Source organism: Gadus chalcogrammus, chromosome 13 (assembly GCF_026213295.1).
Source record: "Gadus chalcogrammus isolate NIFS_2021 chromosome 13, NIFS_Gcha_1.0, whole genome shotgun sequence".
NCBI classification, from domain to species: Eukaryota; Metazoa; Chordata; class Actinopteri; order Gadiformes; family Gadidae; genus Gadus; species Gadus chalcogrammus.
In genome coordinates this window covers 15,892,729-15,913,963 of record NC_079424.1, presented here as the reverse complement: position 1 = coordinate 15,913,963, position 21,235 = coordinate 15,892,729, and the positions used below count along the sequence as shown (strand labels likewise).

The 21,235-nt window shown below is 43.3% G+C and overlaps 1 protein-coding gene across 2 annotated transcripts in view; it reads right to left on the bottom strand.

The window, feature by feature from the left end:
* vgll4b (vestigial-like family member 4b) overlaps positions 1 to 21,202 on the bottom strand; it is a 27,942-nt gene extending 6,740 nt beyond the window's left edge. The window contains exons 1-3 of one of the 2 annotated variants that reach the window (XM_056606590.1): positions 20,896 to 21,202; positions 20,025 to 20,098; positions 4,699 to 4,921 (exon numbers count right to left, since the gene is read on the bottom strand). In XM_056606590.1, coding sequence (XP_056462565.1) covers positions 4,699 to 4,921; positions 20,025 to 20,088 — 287 coding nt within the window. In that variant the 5' untranslated portion in view covers positions 20,089 to 20,098; positions 20,896 to 21,202. Of the gene's footprint in view, positions 1 to 4,698; positions 4,922 to 10,052; positions 10,580 to 20,024; positions 20,099 to 20,895 lie in introns of those variants that run through there. The other variant, XM_056606588.1, reaches the window with a different exon arrangement.
* Positions 21,203 to 21,235: the final 33 nt, after the last annotated feature.

The window sequence follows — 21,235 nt, the reverse complement described above, 5'->3', positions numbered from 1 at the left end:
GGCCATTAGAGGGAAATCCAAACGTTCTCACTACTGTGTTCCAGGGCCTCCTTCTGAAAGAGAGGAAAAACTCACTCCACAACCTTTGGCACCATCAGCCTTTTATATCTCGCTCTCTCCCTCTCAAAAGAAAACAAGAGAAGGAGGGCGGAGAGGGGGAGACTGAGAGAGAGAGAGAGAGAGAGAGAGAGAGAGAGAGAGAGAGAGAGAGAGAGAGAGAGAGAGAGAGAGAGGGAGAAAGAGAGAGAAGATAGGGAAGAGATACACAGGAAACATCTGGGAAGAATCAGTGGGCCGCAGTTGGGAGAAGGGGGGAAGGGGTGTGTGTGTGTGTGTGTGTGTGTGTGTGTGTGTGTGTGTGTGTGTGTGTGTGTGTGTGTGTGTGTGTGTGTGTGTGTGTGTGTGTGTGTGTGTGTGTGTGTGTGTGTGTGTGTGTGGATTAAGAGGTGGAGGATGGGTGGGGGGAAACCACAGGTTGCGAACAGGCCAAAGTTCTGCAAGTCCAGCCCACTGCAAAACTACAAAATTGATATAAACACACATGCCGGACACACTTGACTTGACTGTGTCACACACTCTAACAAACACACGCACAGCAAACCAGAATGTCTAAACAGGGTGCGCTCCGTAGGGGGGGGGGGCTCTGATGCTGAACGGAAGTGTGGCGTTAATACGTGAAGCTCCAGCAGAACGGGGAAGCCTCTCTAAACAGGTCTCTCCTGCTTTTCATTTCCTGTTACCTGCAAGCTCATGTTTAGGCTGAGGTGCATACAAGGGCTGCCTCGTTCGCAGGATTAGAACATACAGGGATGGCTTTAATTTCCTGCAATTTTTAAGTTTTTTATCGTTTCAACAATCCATTAAAGTTATATCACATAACACGTGTGAATAATGGGAGTTTTGTTTCTCGAGAGAATAGAATCGGTCCTTGTTATATGAAAACTTTGATACGTCAGATCAAATGGCTATAAAACAACTTTATGTAACTCTGTTACTGAAACAAAAAAAAAACGAAACTATAAGACTAGAAGCTCACACACACACAAAACAAACACATGATATATTCATTTATTCATACACATGCCTAGCAACACGCCGACAACAAAGAACAAAACACAAGCCTCCCATCCAAACACACAAAGACACAAGGGGAGACTTGCTCCACTGTCTCACATGTGATTCAAATAGTCCCCGTGTAAAACAAGCACCCAACACTGACTTCATCACCCTTGGCTTCGACAACCAGTGGTTTGACACTCCCGCTCTCACTCGCTTTTTTCCCGCTCTCTATTTCCATTCTGGAGACCGGGCCATGAGAATGAGGAGCTGGTACTGTTCCCAGTTTGAACATGGAGGAGAAGATTTTGAATAAGGAGCAGGAGGAGGAGGAGGAGGAGGAGAGGAGGAAGTAACAGGCAGCTGGACTTCCCACTATAGCGAAACCACTGAGATGGATGGCTTACAAAATAAACAATGTATGTTGTTTACGAAACATAACAACTACACTATGTTGCACAAACACACTTTCTACCTGTTTCATCTCCATTCCATCCAACACTTGCGAGAGGGTGAAATTAAGAGGGCCTGGACTTATGAAGACGCATAATGACAGGGTGTCGAGTGGCAAAGATAATGATTGTATATCTACCACCAGTTTACAGTATGTAAACTGGTGGTAGATAGCCACTCTGACAGAACAGAGAAGCAGCTCAGCTCAGAAAAAAAGAGTTAAACAGCCCCAGTGATATAAAACATGATGTCCGAGGGTTGCACAACACTCGCGAAAAAACATTTTCGCATTGGCTCTACGGCGGGTTTCGCACACTAAATCACTCGCCTGTCAAGATTCTTTGAGTACACACGGTGTCAATGGAGGGCCCCAGCGAGCTGCTGTCAAAACAGCCCAGCTCCTGTGATTAGCTGTTGAATTAGCCAGGGAGCGCCGCGGCTAAGCCCGCCGAGGGATGAGAGGGGGGGGGGGGCTCCTTCACTGGCAGACGTACAAGAGGCTAGCGGCAGGGCAGGCAAGTGGACAGGCACCAGCAAGCTTCCAACCCACAGGCTCCAGCACTACACAGGATAAGGCTTCTTTGTTCCCCCACTCACTCACTACTCCTCCTCCTCCTCCCCTTCCTCCTCCTGCCTGGAGGAAAATGAGAAAACAGCCATGCAGCACCCAACTTGGACCCCCCCCCCCCCCCCCCCGCCCCTGCCTAACCAACACACAACCGACACACACACACACACACACACACACACACACACACACACACACACACACACACACACACACACACACACACACACACACACACACACACACACACACACACACACACACACTTCGTACAACAATCCGAACAGTTCTGCATAAACACACGTTTGTCTCAACAAACCTAACCTTTTGGTAGAGGGATATAATATTCCTTATTGAAAACCGTCAAAAGTTTGAGCAATGATATGAAATATGGCTCAACACGACTGATTAGACGTGTTGATGAGTCCCAGCAAGTTTTTTTATAAGAAAGCTGACTTTCCTCTCTTTGATCCCTCCCCCTTGTCTTTGGTATCAGCTGTCTTCCTGTCTCTAAGTCCCTCCCCTTGTCTTTGGTATCAGGTGTCTTCCTGTCTCTAAGTCCCTCCCATTATCTGAGGTGTCAGATGTCAGCTTGTTGTAATTTCATAATAAAAAAATATTATGAACATTTTGCAAAACAAAACAGTTTTGTGTTGCAAACTAAAGACCATTGTAAATATCTCCCAAAAACCATGACAATACAAAAAAGGTGCCACTACCTGAAGGATTAAATGGAGCACGCGCAGTCATGCATGTATATGTGTTTCGGAGGGCGGGATTTAGTCAGCGGCTGTGCCTTTTCTCCCTTACCTTTTTTTCAGAAGAAAACCCATCATTTTCAAATTAAGCCTAATCACTGTTCCAGGAACGATAGATGAGCTAAATGAGGCAGAAAGCGGAGGCCTTTCGAAGTGCCAAGTGTGAAACGCCCCAGAGTTTGCTTTCCTAAGGTGTTGTATTTTTTCTCTAGTATTTTTAGCATAACTCTCTCCCTTTCTGTGACAACCCATCATTCTCCAATTCAGCCCAATCACGGTTTCTTGAGCTCAAGAGTTCAGTCGAGGTTGAATTGTTGGACAGGTTTGCTCTGATGACAGGTTTCAACGAGACCCGTAGCAGTTGAACCTTCTGTAGAACCGTGCAAAGAACTGGCTCGGAGTAAGACATAATTACGCTGCAAAAGAAAACAAAAGCTCCCTGAAGCCTTGAAAACGACTAATTCCTAGTTTGAACTTTTTTTTTATCATAGTAAACACCAAGTGGACTACAGTGAATGGTGCTGCATGAAATGGCGGCAAGTACAAGTTCCAGCCCCCGACTGGGACAAGACAATAAGGCCCATTGTGTCGATGTGGGCAGACAACAGGCCCCAGACTGACTTGTGATGTGTGGGAAGGAGAGCATTTACATATCGATATATGCAGAAGACAACCGCATGGCACATGACACAAATGGATTCCAGAAAGTTGCGGCCACAGAATAATGCCACATGCGGGAAAGGGACGCTTCAGTGGCCCGGTTTGACCGCCCGGAGACAATATAGCATTAATTTCTCCAGCCCTCTCACATTCAGGCGATGACCACTAGTGTGAAACGTGAAGGCGACCTTTTGTGAAACAAGCCAGGCCGCTCACACGATGCCAGCAGAGGGGTCTGTGGGTCTGAGTGAGTTTGGACTTCATTACTTTTTTCTGCTTGTGATCTAATGCAAGTAGGACGAAGAAGAAGAACTGCATAGGATTGTCTTCCCCAAGGAAACAATCGTCTCTCTCTAGTCATCTGGACTTTATGGTAAATAATTGGTCCTTAAAGTTCAAAACAGTGCCAACTCTGTAGTGGTATACGTAGTGTCTTAGTCAGCAACTGTACCCTTGGGTCTAATTTTGCCACTGGCTGTACCATCAGTAGCAGCACATGCATCATGTTGAGGCCCTCTTGGCATGAAACCAGCGCAAGATCAAGTTTACTGCTTCGGCGAATCACAGAAATACACTATTTGTGTGTTGGAATGCTAAGGCTAAATAGTTAGCAAATAGAGAGCCTCTTGCAGAGCCATGTCAAATATGTGTCCCTGGATCAATACCGATCTATGACAGAAAAACAGCCCCTAAACCGGGCTCCAGGGTCTGGACCGCCTGGATGCTGAAATGCTGGGGTCCTTGTGAGAACCGGAGCGGCGAGGGACCCTGCCTGCCAACCCATTAGCCTCCCTCTTCTGCTGCTGCGCATGCCACTCTGCAGCCTCTCTGAGCTCAGTGGCTAAAAGGAGAGCCGTGTGGAGGCAGCTAAACAGGGCCTGGCGTTGGCAAAGGGCAAGTCCAATACAGGGACTACCGAGAATAATGTCCTTGTACTTGCATGTGTTTGCACGTGTGTGTGTTTGTTTGTGTGTGTATGCATATAGGCGTGTGTGTGTGTGTGTGTGTGTGTGTGTGTGTGTGTGTGTGTGTGTGTGTGTGTGTGTGTGTGTGTGTGTGTGTGTGTGTGTGTGTGTGTGTGTGTGTGTGTGTGTGTGTGCGTGCGTGCGTGCGTGCGTGCGTGCGTGCGTGCGTGCGTGCGTGCGTGCGTGCGTGCGTGCGTGCGTGCGTGCGTGTGTGTGTGTGTGCAATAAACAAACTTACAGTTGTGCGGCGAACAGGCGGCTCATCTTGACTACGTGTTCATTGTCGTCCATGTCGCTGTCGGCTTGGTCCCCACTCATCTTTCTCTTGGTGGGGCTGATGGGGGGAGGGCCTGTCCTGTGGCTGGAGGATGAAGACGACGAAGAAGAGGACGACGAGGACGAAGACGACGAGGACAAGGAGAGGGACTGGAGTCTGGGGTCCCCCCTCAGCGCTGCCTCACCTTTAAGGGAGAGGAATTTAAAGATTTAGTCAACTAAATCATTATCGGTGAACAGTTAACCCGTCTGAACTTAAAAAAATCGATTGCAAATGTGCAGACCTTGTAATCCTTGTAATCTCCAAGGGGGGGAAAAAACATATTATGTCAAATCTAAAGAAGAGCACAAAGATTTATCTGAAACTAAAGTATAATGTAATTTCCACCGGAAAATCTAGCATGTGTTGGCCCGAATTGTGTGCCATGGATTAGTGTGGAGTGTTCCATGGCTTAAAGGTGTTAAAAGCATCATGTATAAAACTCTAATACAACTTACCACTTCAACTTTAATGCACATTAAGTTGAAGGCCTTGGATGTCTTAGGTTTGGTTCAGTGAGTCAAGTCATCAACATTTTACAGACTTTGCTGTAGTCTGCAAACGTCTCCAGAAAGACCCCACACAACTTCAAAACCATCAACTTCATTACAAAGAAACAATTTGGGGACCACCAGTGAAACTGTATTTTTACTGTAGAGACCAAGACCAGACAGCTTCAAATTAACTGTATTTTGTAGTCGAGGGCAGGTTACAGAGGTAGCAATCCCTGGCATCTGTCTGAGATTCATCCCCTTCATTCCCTCCTTCATAAGGTTTAGGAGGGCAAGCAGTAGTTACAGACTGAGAAAGCAAGCAAGTGAGCGAGTGAGAGAGAGAGAGAGAGAGAAGTGTGAGGGGTTGAGGGAGGGATAGAGGGAGAAAGAGAGACAGGAAAAGTACCGTAGGCTCTTCCTCGCTGCTGGGACTTTCCACTGCCAAAACCTTGTGTGTCTGCCTCTCAGTACCAAAACCAAATAGGCTTGCTATGCTAACGCTAACCAACATTTTATTTACTTTGCAAATACCTACTATAGTACAGTAAACAGGAGGGCAATGCCAGTGGACGCCATATTTTCAGTATTTTTCATCTCCATTTGAGTGTGTCGTACAAGCCAAAACTTAAGAGCAATAATCAAATAGTTTCGCCTAGATTGTTTCTGAAACTGTGGTTGTAGCTTTGCCTGCTCGCATGCAGGACTGGTCTCCTGAACAAAACAAAGCAACGCTCTCCCTCTCTCCCTTTCTGGCATGTCCCTGCTCACCCCATTCAGCCCCATGGCAACAAGGATGACATCATTGTGTTTGGCAGGACAGTGGGCCCGCAGTGCAAGAGCAGGACGGCTGGGACAACCCGCCGACCAATCAGCAGGAGGCAGGACCGGCTTTCAGGGGTCAGGATTTCCATTCACACAAGGAGGAAAGACAAATGTGTGCATGTTCCACGTGTGGAGGTACAGCGACGGGAACCACCCAGTTACCAACAGGGATCGTCCCTTAATGGAAACAAAAACCTATTGCCGTGTGCATGCACTGTGGCAGTGTGGGATCACAAGAAAGCACACCTCTGCCCTTAAGACATGGAACGACACAAAAGGCTTCAGTGTTATTTTTGCCTCGACTGTAGTAAAACTCTCGGCAAGGAACAACATGCGCATCGGACGCACCTTATTTATATGATCTGGCCGGGTTTCATTCGATTCCTTTGTGGGTGACTACTCTGTAACAAACCCACTAACCCCTCCCCGACACTCTGCTCGGTCAAGCCTCCTCTAGGAGTCTAGGGTACGACGAGCCAACTGCCTGCCATGGTTTTGATTTCAGCCCCTCACCCTCTGGCCACCATGAGCCACCGCAGTCGGCCCGTAACATCCACACCTCCTCCAGGCTGGCTGAACGCTGAACATGTCTAGACCAACATGTGCGTGTAGGCACGGGTACATTGGTCCCATTTCTCCTCGCCTGACTTCAGTCTCCTCAGCGCATTATGTCGCTCACATGTCGCAGGCTTAATAACAGCACTATCGATAAATAAATACACACACACACACACACACACACACACACACACACACACACACACACACACACACACACACACACACACACACACACACACACACACACACACACACACACACACACACACACACACACACACACACCTCCAAGCCTTCAGTCAAAAGACAATTTTCTAGTATGGCAACATACTAGACAATAAAGCTTTTTGAATCTTGAATCTTGAATCTTGAATCCTGAATCTTGAATCTTGAATCTTGAATCTTGAATTGCCCTGGGGAGACTGCAACCAATCAGTGTTTGCCCAAGAGAGGATTATGGACGCATTTCAGGAGATACAAACGAATACTGACGAACGTTAATAAACAAACGTAGCCATTTTTATTTGATTAATGCTGCCAATCAGCTGTTTTGTTTGCATGTGTGAACCGCTGCCTGGATCCACAATAAAAGTCAATTCAAATTGACATAGTTGCCACTGAAAGAATTTGCATGAGTTTCAAAATCACAAACAAATGTTAACACGGTGTGGCTGGTTTCTGACAACCCCCTGGAGCTCATGTGAAGTTAAAATATAAGTAGGTCAAACAGGATGAGTGTAACATTGAGCACCTATGAGGCCTGCCTGTTAAACAAGTCTCCTCTAGTTTCTAGTTTCTAAACAAGAATACTCTAGTTTCTGGGCCCATATGATCAAAGCCTTGTCCCTCTGTCAAGCCTTGGACAACTTTAGATTCACGATGAGCTCGAGTTACCAAAGGATGTGCATCTCCGTCTCTTTCTTCTCCGTTTCCACACACTCCCTTCCTGCACTGCACTTCCTTTTCCTTTTGATGCTTGAAATGAGTCCAAGCTTGTCTCCCCCCCCCCACACACACCTCACTGTTAAGCAGAAGGGGGGATTATTTTCTCTGCAACCTGAATTTAACTCAAGGGAGGTTGGTGGGGGGGTGGGGGGGTTAGAAAGTTTAACGTTTTGGATTAACTATTTTTTTTTTATTCAAATCAGCAAGAGCTGAAGAAAATGCTTCAAACAGTCAGGAGGACCACAAACAAATGAAGCCCGAACAACAACAAAAAAAAAAACTGTTACTGTTCCCCAACTGACCCCAGGTCAACAATTGGCTAACAGTAGAAACAGAGAGCGCCAGAGCAAAAGAGAACGGGGGGGGGATAGGAACATAGATCATGTTGCCATTATCTGTGCATACAATGCTACTGTGCGAGGTTCATCAATAGCTGACAAACACCTGGAACCATAGAGGGGGGGAGACAAAGAGCAACCAGAGATATGATGAAGAGGATGTTTTTTTCCCAAAACATTGATAGTGAGAGTGATGGTGGCACTTGTGTGTGTACTCTCACCCTATCTCTCTCTCTCTCCCTTTTCTCTCTCTCTTATTGATCAGACATCCAACCATTATTGGTTAACACTGTTAAAAAGATAAGGAAAAATGAACAACATTGACAAACAAAAGTCAAGACTTGTTTATGTCAGCAATAATTATCTTAAGAGCAACAATCTCAAAATTGGGGTTCTCAGTTCCAACACACTATGGTGAACCAATCAAAACAATCACAAGGGTTGCTGTTGCCCTTTGATTCCAGGTATCAAAAGCCCTGAAACACTCCATGACCAAATCTCAAAATGATGTACTGTCATGTAGTTATTTTGAAAACAAAGACAACAAGAACTACAAAACCCAAGCAAACTTTGGCTCTTGCTACTCCATCAACATAATAGAGTTGGTTGCCCTTTAATCATTTTCACTTCATGTTAAAACAATTATTATTTCTCGATAAATTTTCTCTCTCCCTCTCATTTTATGTCACACTGTTGTTCAGTCTGTTCGCCTCACTCCCTCAGATTGGTTTCTGGTGGCGCAGTATTAATAGGAGTGCTATAACCATGGCCATTACATGCAGTGGGCTAAAACAGAGCCTCTAATTCTGCTACTTGTGGCACCAACCGACAAACAAAGATACCTAGAGCAGTGATGGGTGCAGAGAGGAAGTAGAAAACCGTTTCGGCTGCAGAAATGTATTTATTATTATCATAGTTTGGATAATGGTTGTTAGTAGGCTATTATTCAAACTTTAATTGTATTTCGTCAAATGTTTTACACAGTGAAGATATTGTACGTCCAATATAAATGAGAAACTTGTTGTAATTCAACTGAACTGTAATCCATTTGTGTATTAGAACTACAAAATAGTCTGCACATTTGCTCTTCTATGCTTAATATACTTATTTTCTATTTTTCTTCCGCAGGGCCTTAAAAAAAGTTGATGGTGTGAGCATGAGAGACGGGACAGAGAAAGAACATGCATTTAGCCCCAGGGGTAAGATGGGTCATATTACAGCCCAACCCCTGACATGTGAGAACTCACAACAGCCAAGAGAGAGGGGGAGAGAGGCAGGGGGGGGGGGGTAAGAGAGAGAGAGAGAGAGAGAGCAGAAAAAATAAAAGCAGAAGTTGGGAAAGGGAGGGAGGACTACAGGGTGGGAGGGGGGCAGGATGAGAGATGAGATCTAAGGAAAAGGGTAAAAGTTGGAGAGCAAGAGAAGGTTAGTTAATATCCATGCCATTCCTGCTACGTGATTCTGTTACCGATTCAGAATTCCTAAAAGCTTTTGAAGAAGAAAATATTTAAAAAAACATAACATTCTGACAAGTGCAAGAATGTTTAAAGGTTGAAGTATGAATTTGTTTCCTACTCAAAACTTTCAAAGGACTGCCGCAACCGAGCAGGAAAAGCACAATAGAAAAGCACAATAATGAGGTCCTTCAGCCGTCAACGTGAGATCGCTGAAATTCACACATGGCTTACACTCCTAAACAGCCTTTGATCCCAGCCATTAACAGTCTCTTTGAGGCCAAGTCAGTAACAGGATGGGAAAAGATTATTATTGTTCAGCCGTATTATGATAAGAAGCCTACAATGCTCTTGTTGATCACATTGTTTGTTGAAACATCAAGCTCAGTCTGTTTATTTGAGGCAGAGGCAGCATAACATGGATTTTTAAATAAAAGATACATTCATAATGTTGTTGTGAATGATCCATTTAGAAACACATGACAATGATGTAAAACGTTATACTAATCATGAACATGTAGCATTATAAAGGCATCCTATCGAGCTAATCACAGTAAATCGAACTGCGATCCGAAGATCACAACATCAGTTATATGGGATATATATATAGACAAACTAGTTTAAAAGCAGAAAAGACAACAACACAAACTCATTTGTTTTACCTTCGTAGCAGAGAATGCCAATATTGTTGTTCATTTTGTCCAGGTACTGGTAGTTCAAAAGATCCATTTTCGTAAGAAGCATTTATCGTAGTAGAAAGGGAAAAAGACCCCAATTTAGCTGCTCAAATTGAAACGTATGCGTGTGGCTCCCACAGTCAAAACAGCCAAAGGCCCAGCCTCTAACTTTCCTCGAATTACCAAAAAACACAAAAATTCACCTTTTTCATAAGTCAAATAACTTCTTTAGACACTTTCAAAACAACAACAACAAAATCGTATTGTTTGACAATTTAAAAAAAAGAAGCGTCAGTTGTCCTCACAGCCAGCTGTAAGTCGACTGCACTGACACGCAGGCTATGCTTGGTATGACTCCTACGCTACACCAGCGGTTTCCTCTGCTGCGAGGGGGCCGTCGCTGCGCTGCGGTGACTGGGCACGCTCTACGCATGCTCAACGCAATCCCTGGTCTGGAGCGCCTCAAATATCAGGGATTTTTCAAGCGCGAGATCAGCTCCCCCGAACGAATCACACTCACACAGGGAGAGCGGCTATTGCGGACCGCGGGGAGGGGGAGGGCTGATAGAGAGAGCGCACAGTTGAAGGGGCTAGAAAAACAAAACAAAACTAAGCATAAACGTGCAGAGGGAAAAAGAGTGTTGGGAGGGGAGGGTAGGTAAGGGGAGGGGGGAGCATCAGGAGAGGGACGAATGTTAAAATTAAATGGACGGAAAGGGGGGAGGGGGGGATAAGGAGGAACAACTATATACTATTCTTTATGTTTTCTACTTAAATAAAGTATTTACAAACTATAACAACTATTCTAAAGCTCTAGTCATTCAGAAAGTAAGCCCAGTTGTGGCAGCGAAACATCGACTAGCGTAGGCTAAATAGAATAGGATGCAATTTAATATAATTGAATTGACGTTATTGTACTGTTACACATTAACGTGCTAGCAGATAATGGTGCTTATCCGTTACAAACACAAGTTTGTATGAGCAATCATGTTTCAGAGTGGTATGATCCTGCCCCCTGGTGCCAGAGTAGGGTTACACACAGCGAGTGAGGCAGTCTGTATACTCACGGTTGGATCTGGAGAGCAATAAACAGATTACTAATTGGATCAATTAAAGCCCAAAACATTTATATTTATGTATGAAGCAAACAGATGACAGTCCTAATTTCTGACACAATGTGCCATGGGCATGCCTGTCGCCTAGGTCTTTAATGTCGAAGTGTCACAACAGAGAGAGAGAGAGAGAGAGAGAGAGAGAGAGAGAGAGAGAGAGAGAGAGAGAGAGAGAGAGAGAGAGAGAGAGAGAGAGAGAGAGAGAGAGAGAGAGAGAGAGAGAGAGAGAGAGAGAGAGAGAGAGAGAGAGTGAATATAAGAGAGTGGAGAGAGAGAGAGAGAATATAAGAGAGTGGAGAGAGAGAGAATATAAGAGATGGGAGAGAGAGAATATAATAGAGTGGAGAGAGAGAGAATTCCGACCACATTCCGGATGGGACAATAACTGTCCTGTGTGTTCAGTCGATGGGCACAGCTGCGGCCGCTGAGCGTAGCATCTCTAGCATCCAGCATATGTTCCCCATGTGTTTGCATGGAGCGCCTTGATCATAAACTGCATGGTCTCCAGTCCACCAAACTCAATCTACAGCACACCGGGCCAGAGGCCTGGGCCAGAGGCCCGGGCCTTCAGCGATGGGCCCATCGCTGAATGTCAGCACTGTTGCACAAGGAATACAAAGTTCCAGGTGTAGCGGAAAATTCCAAACATCAGATTTATATCCATCAATAGAATTTGGTGTGTTAGAGTTTGTCAGAAAGTAATATAATTTGAATCAAATATTTGAAGCTGTTTAATTGTAGTGCCTGATAACAAATAGTAGTAATAGACTTACACCATGTGCAATTAAGATGTGCAACCTACGTTAAGCACTTGCACGCTACTTAGTTTTTTGGAAATAAATGTTCTCAAAAATTGCTCAAACGCAAACAAACACAGTGTACAGGTCAAAAACAATCACAGACATGCACACAAATACAAACGAATGAACCCACTTTGAAAAGCACACACACATGTCCACACACGCAATTGTCCCAACCACTCACCCTTCCCATTTTACACACTTGCACAAAGACACGCACGCCAGTACTAATGCCCTAATCTCCTACCTAACCTGAACACACACGCACACACACACACCAACATACCTACACACACCGCACAAACAAGCACACTGAACGCCCTCTCCCTCCAGCCCAGGAGACCTCTCTCACGACAACACAAGGAACATGTTTCTTGTCTCATTGGAGAGCCACTATTGTCTCTAGTTTCACACACTGCAAGCCTGTGTGCAAACAGAGTGCCTATTCACCGGGCAACTGCTGCTTACTGCAGCTGGCCTCAAATCAACTGCCTTTTCACAGGGACGAACCTAAAGCTGTCAATCTAAAATCCACTTCGATTTTAGAAGTGACTGAAGAAAACAATAGGAACAGATTAAGAGGTAATGGTGAGATTATCTGCACATTATTTCTTGATTAATATCGATGCATTTTGACTTACAACTAGTAGCTCTTCTTAACATTGCATTTACTTCACAATATGTTGGATACACCATCCAGTCGATTAATTTTGTTTCCGACATAGAGGTGCAACTTCTATCCTTGAAGTAGGGCTCATTTTTTGATTGTTACGCAACAGGCTTCTGATATTTCACCCCCTTTGCTCCCTAGGGATAAGTTGTTAGTGAAAGTACAGCCCACTGTTGTTAATAAAACAGGGCTAATAGGGTTTTCACAGTCTACAAGAGTTTTGGAGTTAAGGCTGTGAGAGAAGGTGAGAGATAGGCAGAGTGAACGAGGGGAGAGAGAGATTTTTTAAACAGGTCCAGGCTTCTCCAGGGAGAAGGTGTGTCTCTATAACAACACAAAGGATTGGCGGTGAGTCATGTGTTATTATTTTATACGCTGCAGTGTACAGACGCATTCTACCAGGCTAAGAATGAACATGAGCATATTCAAACAACAAATGACCCTACTTTTGGTTCAGTCAAAATGTTTTCCCTCTCCTGGTCTAACTTTTCTTCTTGCCCTATATATTTGATAAGCGAATGAGGTGTCAATGATATCAGTTGTAAATGAGGTGGGCACAGGTTATCCTCATTGATGTCATGATGACCTCACTTCCTTGCATGCTCGTGCTTTTGCTGATGACAACCTTAAACACAAGGAATTGTCCGCAAGAAATTTGCAACTTGCACCATCATTGAAGTTACTTTACATGTAATGAAATTTAACATAATTCATGTTTATAATGAAGTACATTTTCAGTTTATATTTTCTTTCTATATTCTTATTGTGTTTACCCTGTTATGCCACCTATGGGAAACTGGGCCATTCTGTGGAATTACCCAAATCTGTATTCCAACATCCTGAAGCAAAGTGTGCTTTTCTTTAATAAATACTGTAACATAAACAATCATTTTCAACTGAGTCACGATATCACCAGAGCAACCGACACTCTTGGCGGGTTAACAAGGGTGAGTGTATGGAGAAGTGTGGTGAAGGATCCCCAATGCACGCACAGTACAAGGGGAAATATCAGGTTGCATGTAAACAAAGCAAAGCGAGTCATTCTGAAGAAGCTGGGCATCTGTATTGTCTTTTCCCACCTTTGTATTGTGTAGTGTAGGGTGGTGTAGTGTATGTGTGTGTGTATGTGTGTGTGTGTGTGTGTGTGTCTTTGTATTGTGTAGTGCAGTGTAGTTTGGTGTAGTGTAGTATATGTGTGTGTGTGTGTGTGTGTGTTAGGGATGCAAACAATTAATCGATTATCGATTAATTGTCGATAAGAGATTACTCGATTAAAATAAATTACTTGCAATTAATCGCATTTTAACCCGTAATTCCCCAACCGTCCACGTGAGGGCGCACTTGACGCCAGACGTACTTGACGCACACGCGGGAACACAAGCGGGAACACAAGCAAAGCAGGGCCGTGTTCCAATACCCGTACTTCCATGAGTATACTTAAAGGAAGTATACTATCCGCACTGGCTACTACGTACATTTTTCAGAAGCGAGTGCTGTTCCAAATCGAGTACTCCGTGGTGCACTAACCGGAAATTACGATCACGACTGCCGCCGTGGCTCCTCCCCCGCAATAAACATCCCGCTTTGAACGGTGAACTCTTTACGCCTAGCAGCTATAAAAAGCTGCTAGAAAATGACTATATTAATGCAGGCTATGTGGAAAATGCGCCGACTTTGGCTCAGCCTGGCTCCGCCTCTTCTGCTACGTAGCTAAGAAGGCTGCCGTTGAGTACGGGGAGTGTCCTTAGATCCACACTTCACGATTAGCCCGTTTTGAGTACGGCATCCGGGTCCTTGAAGTATACTTCTTTTCGCCGGATCTGAATTGGAGTACTGCGTACTCAAATTTTGGCTAGTAAGTACGGACAGTACGGGAATTGGAACACGGCAGGACGGAGTGCAGTATGGAGCCACTTTAAGTTGGTTAATGACGACAAAGACGCCAAATGCACAATATGTGGAAGTATTCTAAAGTACAACAACTAAACGACTTTGTTGAATTACCACCTAAATGTGTCACATTCAGAAGGAAATTCAGCTTCTCAGAAGAATTGCCGCTTATCAATTAATCGATCATCGATCGATAAGATGAAACAACTATCGATTAATGAATTACTCGATAATTTGCATCCCTAGTGTGTGTCTTTGTATTGTGTAGTGTAGTGTAGTATAATGTGTGTGCGTGTCTTTGTGTGTGTGTGTGTGTGTGTGTGTGTGTGTGTGTGTGTGTGTGTGTGTGTGTGTGTGTGTGTGTGTGTGTGTGTGTATGTGTGTGAGTGTGCGTGTCGACATGAGCGCCACATGGTCAGATATTGAAAACCTCCCAAAGGCTTGGGGGTCTGAGAGGTCTGCGGTTATTATGTGCTGAAATCACACCGTCTCCGGTAGGCTCCTTCTTCCTTCTCATTCTCAGAATGGACCTTGGGTTGAAACTCGATCCAAAGACCCAGTCATGCTAAACCATTGTGCAAGTAGTAACTCGATGAAAACAGACCAAGTGCCACAACTATATTTACTCCAACGCATCAGTTTCGGGGTATTGGTCCTAGAGTGAGATACTGAAACCTTCACTTATCACAAAACATCTCTCCATTTATCTGCATGGGAAAAATGTGACCTTCTGATTTCAAAGATGGAAAAAATGCTGCATCGTTCATTTTGATGCACAATGTAGTGCATGTAAAATACATTTTGTATGAAGATAATTGCATAATTTAATATACATTTTCTATAGCTTTATAAAAAGTAGAATGAATTTAGAATCCCAACTGTCTTGTTGTGATGAAATGTAGATGCAGGGTGCCATTATATGGGAGGATAAGCATTTGTATCTGTATTTGTATTAAATTATCAGCCTTGCCATCTTTAAAGCCTGTTTAAAAAGAAATCTTCAGGCTAAACAAAACACTAATCCCCGACCAATACCAGTCCACTGCCCCTCTGTAAGTATGTTTGTATATTGTGCTTATATCTATAATCATTTTTTTCAATTTTCGAACCGTTTCTTGAGTGTGAGAAAAAGTGCTATGTAAATGTGTTATTATTATTTATATGTTTATAACTATTATTATTATGTAGTCTGAAACCTGTTAAAAAACCACTGAAAATAATGATATCTTGAACGTGCCTTTGTGTATTTAAGGTGCATTTCAAGGCTAGAAAGAATATCGCTTTGCATTGCAGAAATATTTATCTTCGTAACTATAGAAAAATAGAGAGAGGAATGCCAAGTGGATGTTGCTAGCATGCAGTGGAGAGAAGACTCCTTCCAACAGAACAAGTTGGTATTGAAAAAGCTAGCCATATACGTGGCATTTCATTTATTTTATAGTTCCAAGACACAAACTATAACTTTTTTTTCACTACTTAACACAAATACTTGATATTTACTAGAAGACATAGTAGAATACAACCCATTCCATTTACTCTGGCGCCTAGAGTTTAAGCAGTGCTGTAGTCTTATGGCGATGGTGTAATTAATGATGTAAAGGCCTTAATTTAAGAACCAATCTTTATTTCAGCATTAGCTACCACAAAGTCTACCATAATGAAGTGTGAAAGCACTGCACACACCAATTACTGAATTTGCCACTGTTATGGTAAATCAAACAGCACTAAGCATATGCCAAAGTGCGTTTGAACCTTGAACCTAGACAAGCTGAACAGGCTTTTGGATATTTTTCGTCAGCAAATTCCCTGCTCTAATTCTGCAAAAAACGAGGCCCTTTTACCAAGCACTGTGACCTCAAAACCCTAACCTCTGACCTCTGTGACCCCATTTTACCTCCTTATCTCAGCTCTTAATGACTGCCTGCTGAACCATGATAAGCAAAATAAGTAAGTGTGTGTGTGTGTGTGTGTGTGTGTGTGTGTGTGTGTGTGTGTGTGTGTGTGTGTGTGTGTGTGTGTGTGTGTGTGTGTGTGTGTGTGTGTGTGTGTGTGTGTGTGTGTGTGTGTGTGTGTGTGTGTGTGTCTACTAGAGGGTGTAGAGGTCAAGAGGCCGGTCGGAGAAAGACAGGGGTGCTTGGAGAAAGAAAATCTGAGAGATGCCCTGCCTTGCAGTGTGGGCAGTGTTTTAGTCACAGGTCATCTGCCCTGGATTCCCATAAACCCAAACATTTCCCCAGTTACCTATAGGAAATGTTGCAAACTTTTGTGCATGTTTGAAAGTGCGTCTTCTGCAGTGCTAACAATTTCACGACACTTTAACCCTGGAAGAGTGAGAACACTAGAGCAATAAAGCCATAACAGATAAGGACAGAGATTGTTCTGCAGTAGACTGTGCCGCCCGTATAAAAGACAATAAGTCAAGCCTGATTTACTGAGCATGACATCATTCAACCCTAACTGCCATCCATTGTCAAAATGACCAATGAACCCTGCATAAGAGGCACTGACAGAGTGAGATTAATCATGTATAGAGACATGTATTCATTAATTGATCAAATTTCGCTAATCTCACTTTCTCACACTTGAATGCAAACGGATTCAAAAGAAAAGTCCTCCTACTAACCCAAAATTTGCAACATGGAATAATTGAATGAGGGAGCTTTACCTATTCATCAAAAAAAGACTGAATTCAAATTTTGTGACAACATGACACCCACAATAGTACACGTACAGTAGGCTAACAACTAATGTTAGCCTATTCAAGTCAGCAGCCCAATCACTACGATTAAAGAAATTAATTAAACCAGACAATTTGACAGGTAACCAACAGAGCCTGGCCAATTCTTTGTTTTTCCGTATTCTTGATTGATACAGACAGGTACTGATTTTAACACTAGTAGAACCCAAAGGAACCCAATACATAACACCTTACTCTGATTGACAGAGGATACCTGGGAGAACAAGCTCCCCAAGATAATTTGACTATAATGGCTCCCTTCCCTCCATCTGTCACGTGTCACTCAGGCCACGCACCACCTAAGAAATGTTACGCCGAAGGCATGGACAGACAGATCACAACCAACAGCTGGGAGAACGATCCTACTTCTCCTTCTCAATACTGGCACCCTCCCCTTGATCTTTGAGCTTTATATATATTTGTATATAATCAGGATTGCCCATTGAGACCAAACTAAGGGAGAACTTACCAAGAGAGCAGTAAGGCACACAGTATGACAAACATAAATTACCTCAAACGTAAAGAGGAAGGTTGCATAGCCCAGCTAGGCTATGCTAAATACCTGGCTTGCAGTCCAGCCATACTTTTGGGCTATAAGGCCTACCACCTTCTTTAGACAAAACACTAGGAAGATATAGGAAAAGACCTAAGATGTTTGAACAAAACAATGGAAACTTTAACTACAAAAGAGGTTTGAGAGAGAGAGCGACTTCAGGAGAGTGAGAGTGAGAGTGAGAGTGAGAGAGAGAGAGAGAGAGAGAGAGAGAGAGAGAGAGAGAGAGAGAGAGAGAGAGAGAGAGAGAGAGAGAGAGAGAGAGAGAGAGAGAGAGAAACAAGCAGGAAGTATTGTTGTGTTCTATACAGCAACAGAAAAAGCTGGAGCTGCACCTCTCTTTTCCTGGCACCAGTTGCTCTTTTGTTGTGGTTCCTGTAGAAAAAAATGGCCTATATGGTGCTTCATTGTTGCTCCAAAACAAAAGTTCTTTAAAAATTATATGATTAAAAAAATAACCATTTTAGATAAATCCTCTCCAAGCACTTTAAATAAATAAAACATTACAATTTATATTAAATAACTAGTGAAAATATTTTGACCCTAGAGTGCAAATGGAATACAATTGCAACCTATGAACTGAAGTGATGGGTTGTCAGTGTACTTCCTGATGAAACAGGGGTAAGGGTTAGGGTTAGGGTTAGGGTTAGGGTTAGGGTTAGGGTTAACCCTAACCACTTGCCCCAACAGGCCCCAGCCCCTCCTGTTGGTTAAGTGCTTTGGCATGAAGCACTGCATAGATATTTAGAAAGTCTGTCTTAAACTGCAATTGAGGAAGACACCCAATCTGACTCAGCTCCCTGCATGTGTTATTTCATAGATGAGAGTAAAGTAAGTATGTAATGTAATGCAAGTCAATGTTGGCTATTTAACCCGACCGCTGACCTGTGCTAACGGGATAGTTACTTGAGCTGTTGGTCCCTTTAACACGTCTTTGTATGCTGGTCGGCTCATTGCTTGTTTTTGTTCCCCCACGCCATTATAGAAACAGGTCGAGTGCATTGTTTTTTGACAAAGAAACCATGCACAACCCACAACACAAAGTGACATCAGCGCAGAAGCAAAAAACAATGACACCACAGGGGAGAGAGGGAGGAGGAGGTGAAAGCTTCCCTCCTCCTCCTTTTACTCAAGAATTGCAAGGCAGCTTACATTCAGCTCACATAAAGCACTGCATTATGGGACCATTGAGAAAAAATGGTGGAAAATGACAGTTGGAACTCTTTCAAAGTGTCACCACCAATATTTCATTAGGTCAACAAAGGAGAGATGCTTCAAATTGTATTTTACTTCAATCTATCCTTTAATTTGAAACATGCTAGTGTGAATATGCACATTCTATATAGACTTTATGTTAGAAAATGTATATAGGACAAAATACATTTGATAAGAAAATCACCTTTTCCATAGGATATTTCCACCAGACCCGCTCCTCTACTTGGTTCCACTAGATTTACCTTTACACAATGATTTACACAAGAGGCCTCCAGCAGCCTTGACTAAATGCTTTTTAATATCCAAGATAATCAAGCAGGCTGAACTTTCAGTGAGCAATGGAGTCATTGGGAAGCACAATACAATTCAGAGTTTGTGAAAATTGCATTTGAAAAAAGTCGACGTAGAATCAACCGTGCTCTGGGTCTGCTGACTAAGCAGAGCTCTGCTAAGACGGATTTGCAGCAGTTTTTTCTAATAGTAATCTTGGAAAGAATTTATGTTTCTTTGCAGTAATGCCATAACTTTCAGACATGATTAGAAATATTGAAATGGAGGTCAAATAAAGACGGGCACATGTTGAGCGAAAGTTGGTCAGTCCCCACCACTAGAGTTAAGTCAGTGGAGGTTGTTTAAAAGGGCACTGGGAGTTGAGTGTTGTCATCCCTATTTGCCTATGTACTGTATTCCAAGCCGGCTCAGTACAAAGATGCCTATTGTGGACTGACTGAGGAGGATGTAACCAAGGGGCCAAAAAATTATTTTGTTCTTCATGTGTATGAAACAAGGGTGTTATTACACAAATGTGATGTTAATTAGCCCAGACTGCATGCATGGGTGAGAGACATGTAAGGCAAAACCTACTGGAACAAATCACAACTCATTCTCTGCTCTCACTACACTTATTTCTCCTATAAACATTGCAAGGTGAACAGAAAACAAGTACAATTAAGTGGTAATAGGCCTACTGCTCAACTTACGTTTCTCGTCATCTGCATGAATTAGTGATGCTGCTCTTGACAGAACATCCAATGGCGTCTCCATACTCGGCTCCCTGTGGGCGACAATATAATGCGGAAAAATAAGCAGCACGTTCGGCCCACAACTAGGTTGTTGACGTAGTTGTTGACATGTTTTAAAGCATTAACTATGTCTACAGTTCAAATGATCTACACTCTTAATGACTCAGTAAACATGATTTAGAAGGTATCACGTGTAGCTATGTCGCCTGTAGGGAACTAATGGTTTACTATAAAGGCTGCATGGAAAGCACTATGCTATGAGTGGAATTCTTCACCAAAAAGCTCCAGCGCGCTTCACCGCCGTCTCCCTGTTCGCTCCACTTTGAACATTCCCAAGATGCCACAATCTCATTCCACTCAGCATAATGACTTTTGCAAGAATCAATGTAAATTCGTTGCGATATGTTAACCCTAGAAGTTTAAAACATGTTTTTGACATTTTCTTCGGCCAATGTTCTTCAGTAGGCTATATGGCGCAAAGACTAATGGAATGATAATAGACATCTTCGATAAAAAAAACATGTTTCAGAAAAGCTTGAGTAGTAGTATTGTTTACAAATATTACTCGTGAAATAGCTCCTAGACCAGATCGTGCATACAACTCCCACAAACATCTTTACATAACAGGGCGTATCATAAAAAACGTTAGTTTAATTGTTCAATGCCAGCTCATTTTCACAACGTAAAGTTAAGAAGAGACGACACTGCCAGGCGAGACAACTCCGAGGCGCGAGCAGCGTGAAACTCTCGTGCTAATGCACGTCAACACAGAACAGTAGTTTCAATGTAACGAGCCCTCTGTTGTTGCGCTACGAGGAGAGATACTCACTTTAAGCGCCACTTTGGAACCTTCGGTTGTATCACTACTCACAACAAAAAAAAGGAAAACACAAAGAATCCCGTAGTAGGTCCACACAGACGCGCAACAAACACAAAATAACAAAGGCAGGAGTCTCCAGAGCCTACCGACTACAAAAAAAAACAATGGCAGCTCGTCTCGTTTGTCGGGACAAACTTGGTTGTAAGCGAGGAAGGGGGGTAAAAATGCCTGGAATGATGGAATTCTGTTCCTGGCAGGTGGTGAAAGTAAGGAGCGTTCATTGGTCGAGAGAGGAGGAATGATATCAGCATAAATTATGATAATTCTTCATTGCATCACATCATAGGAG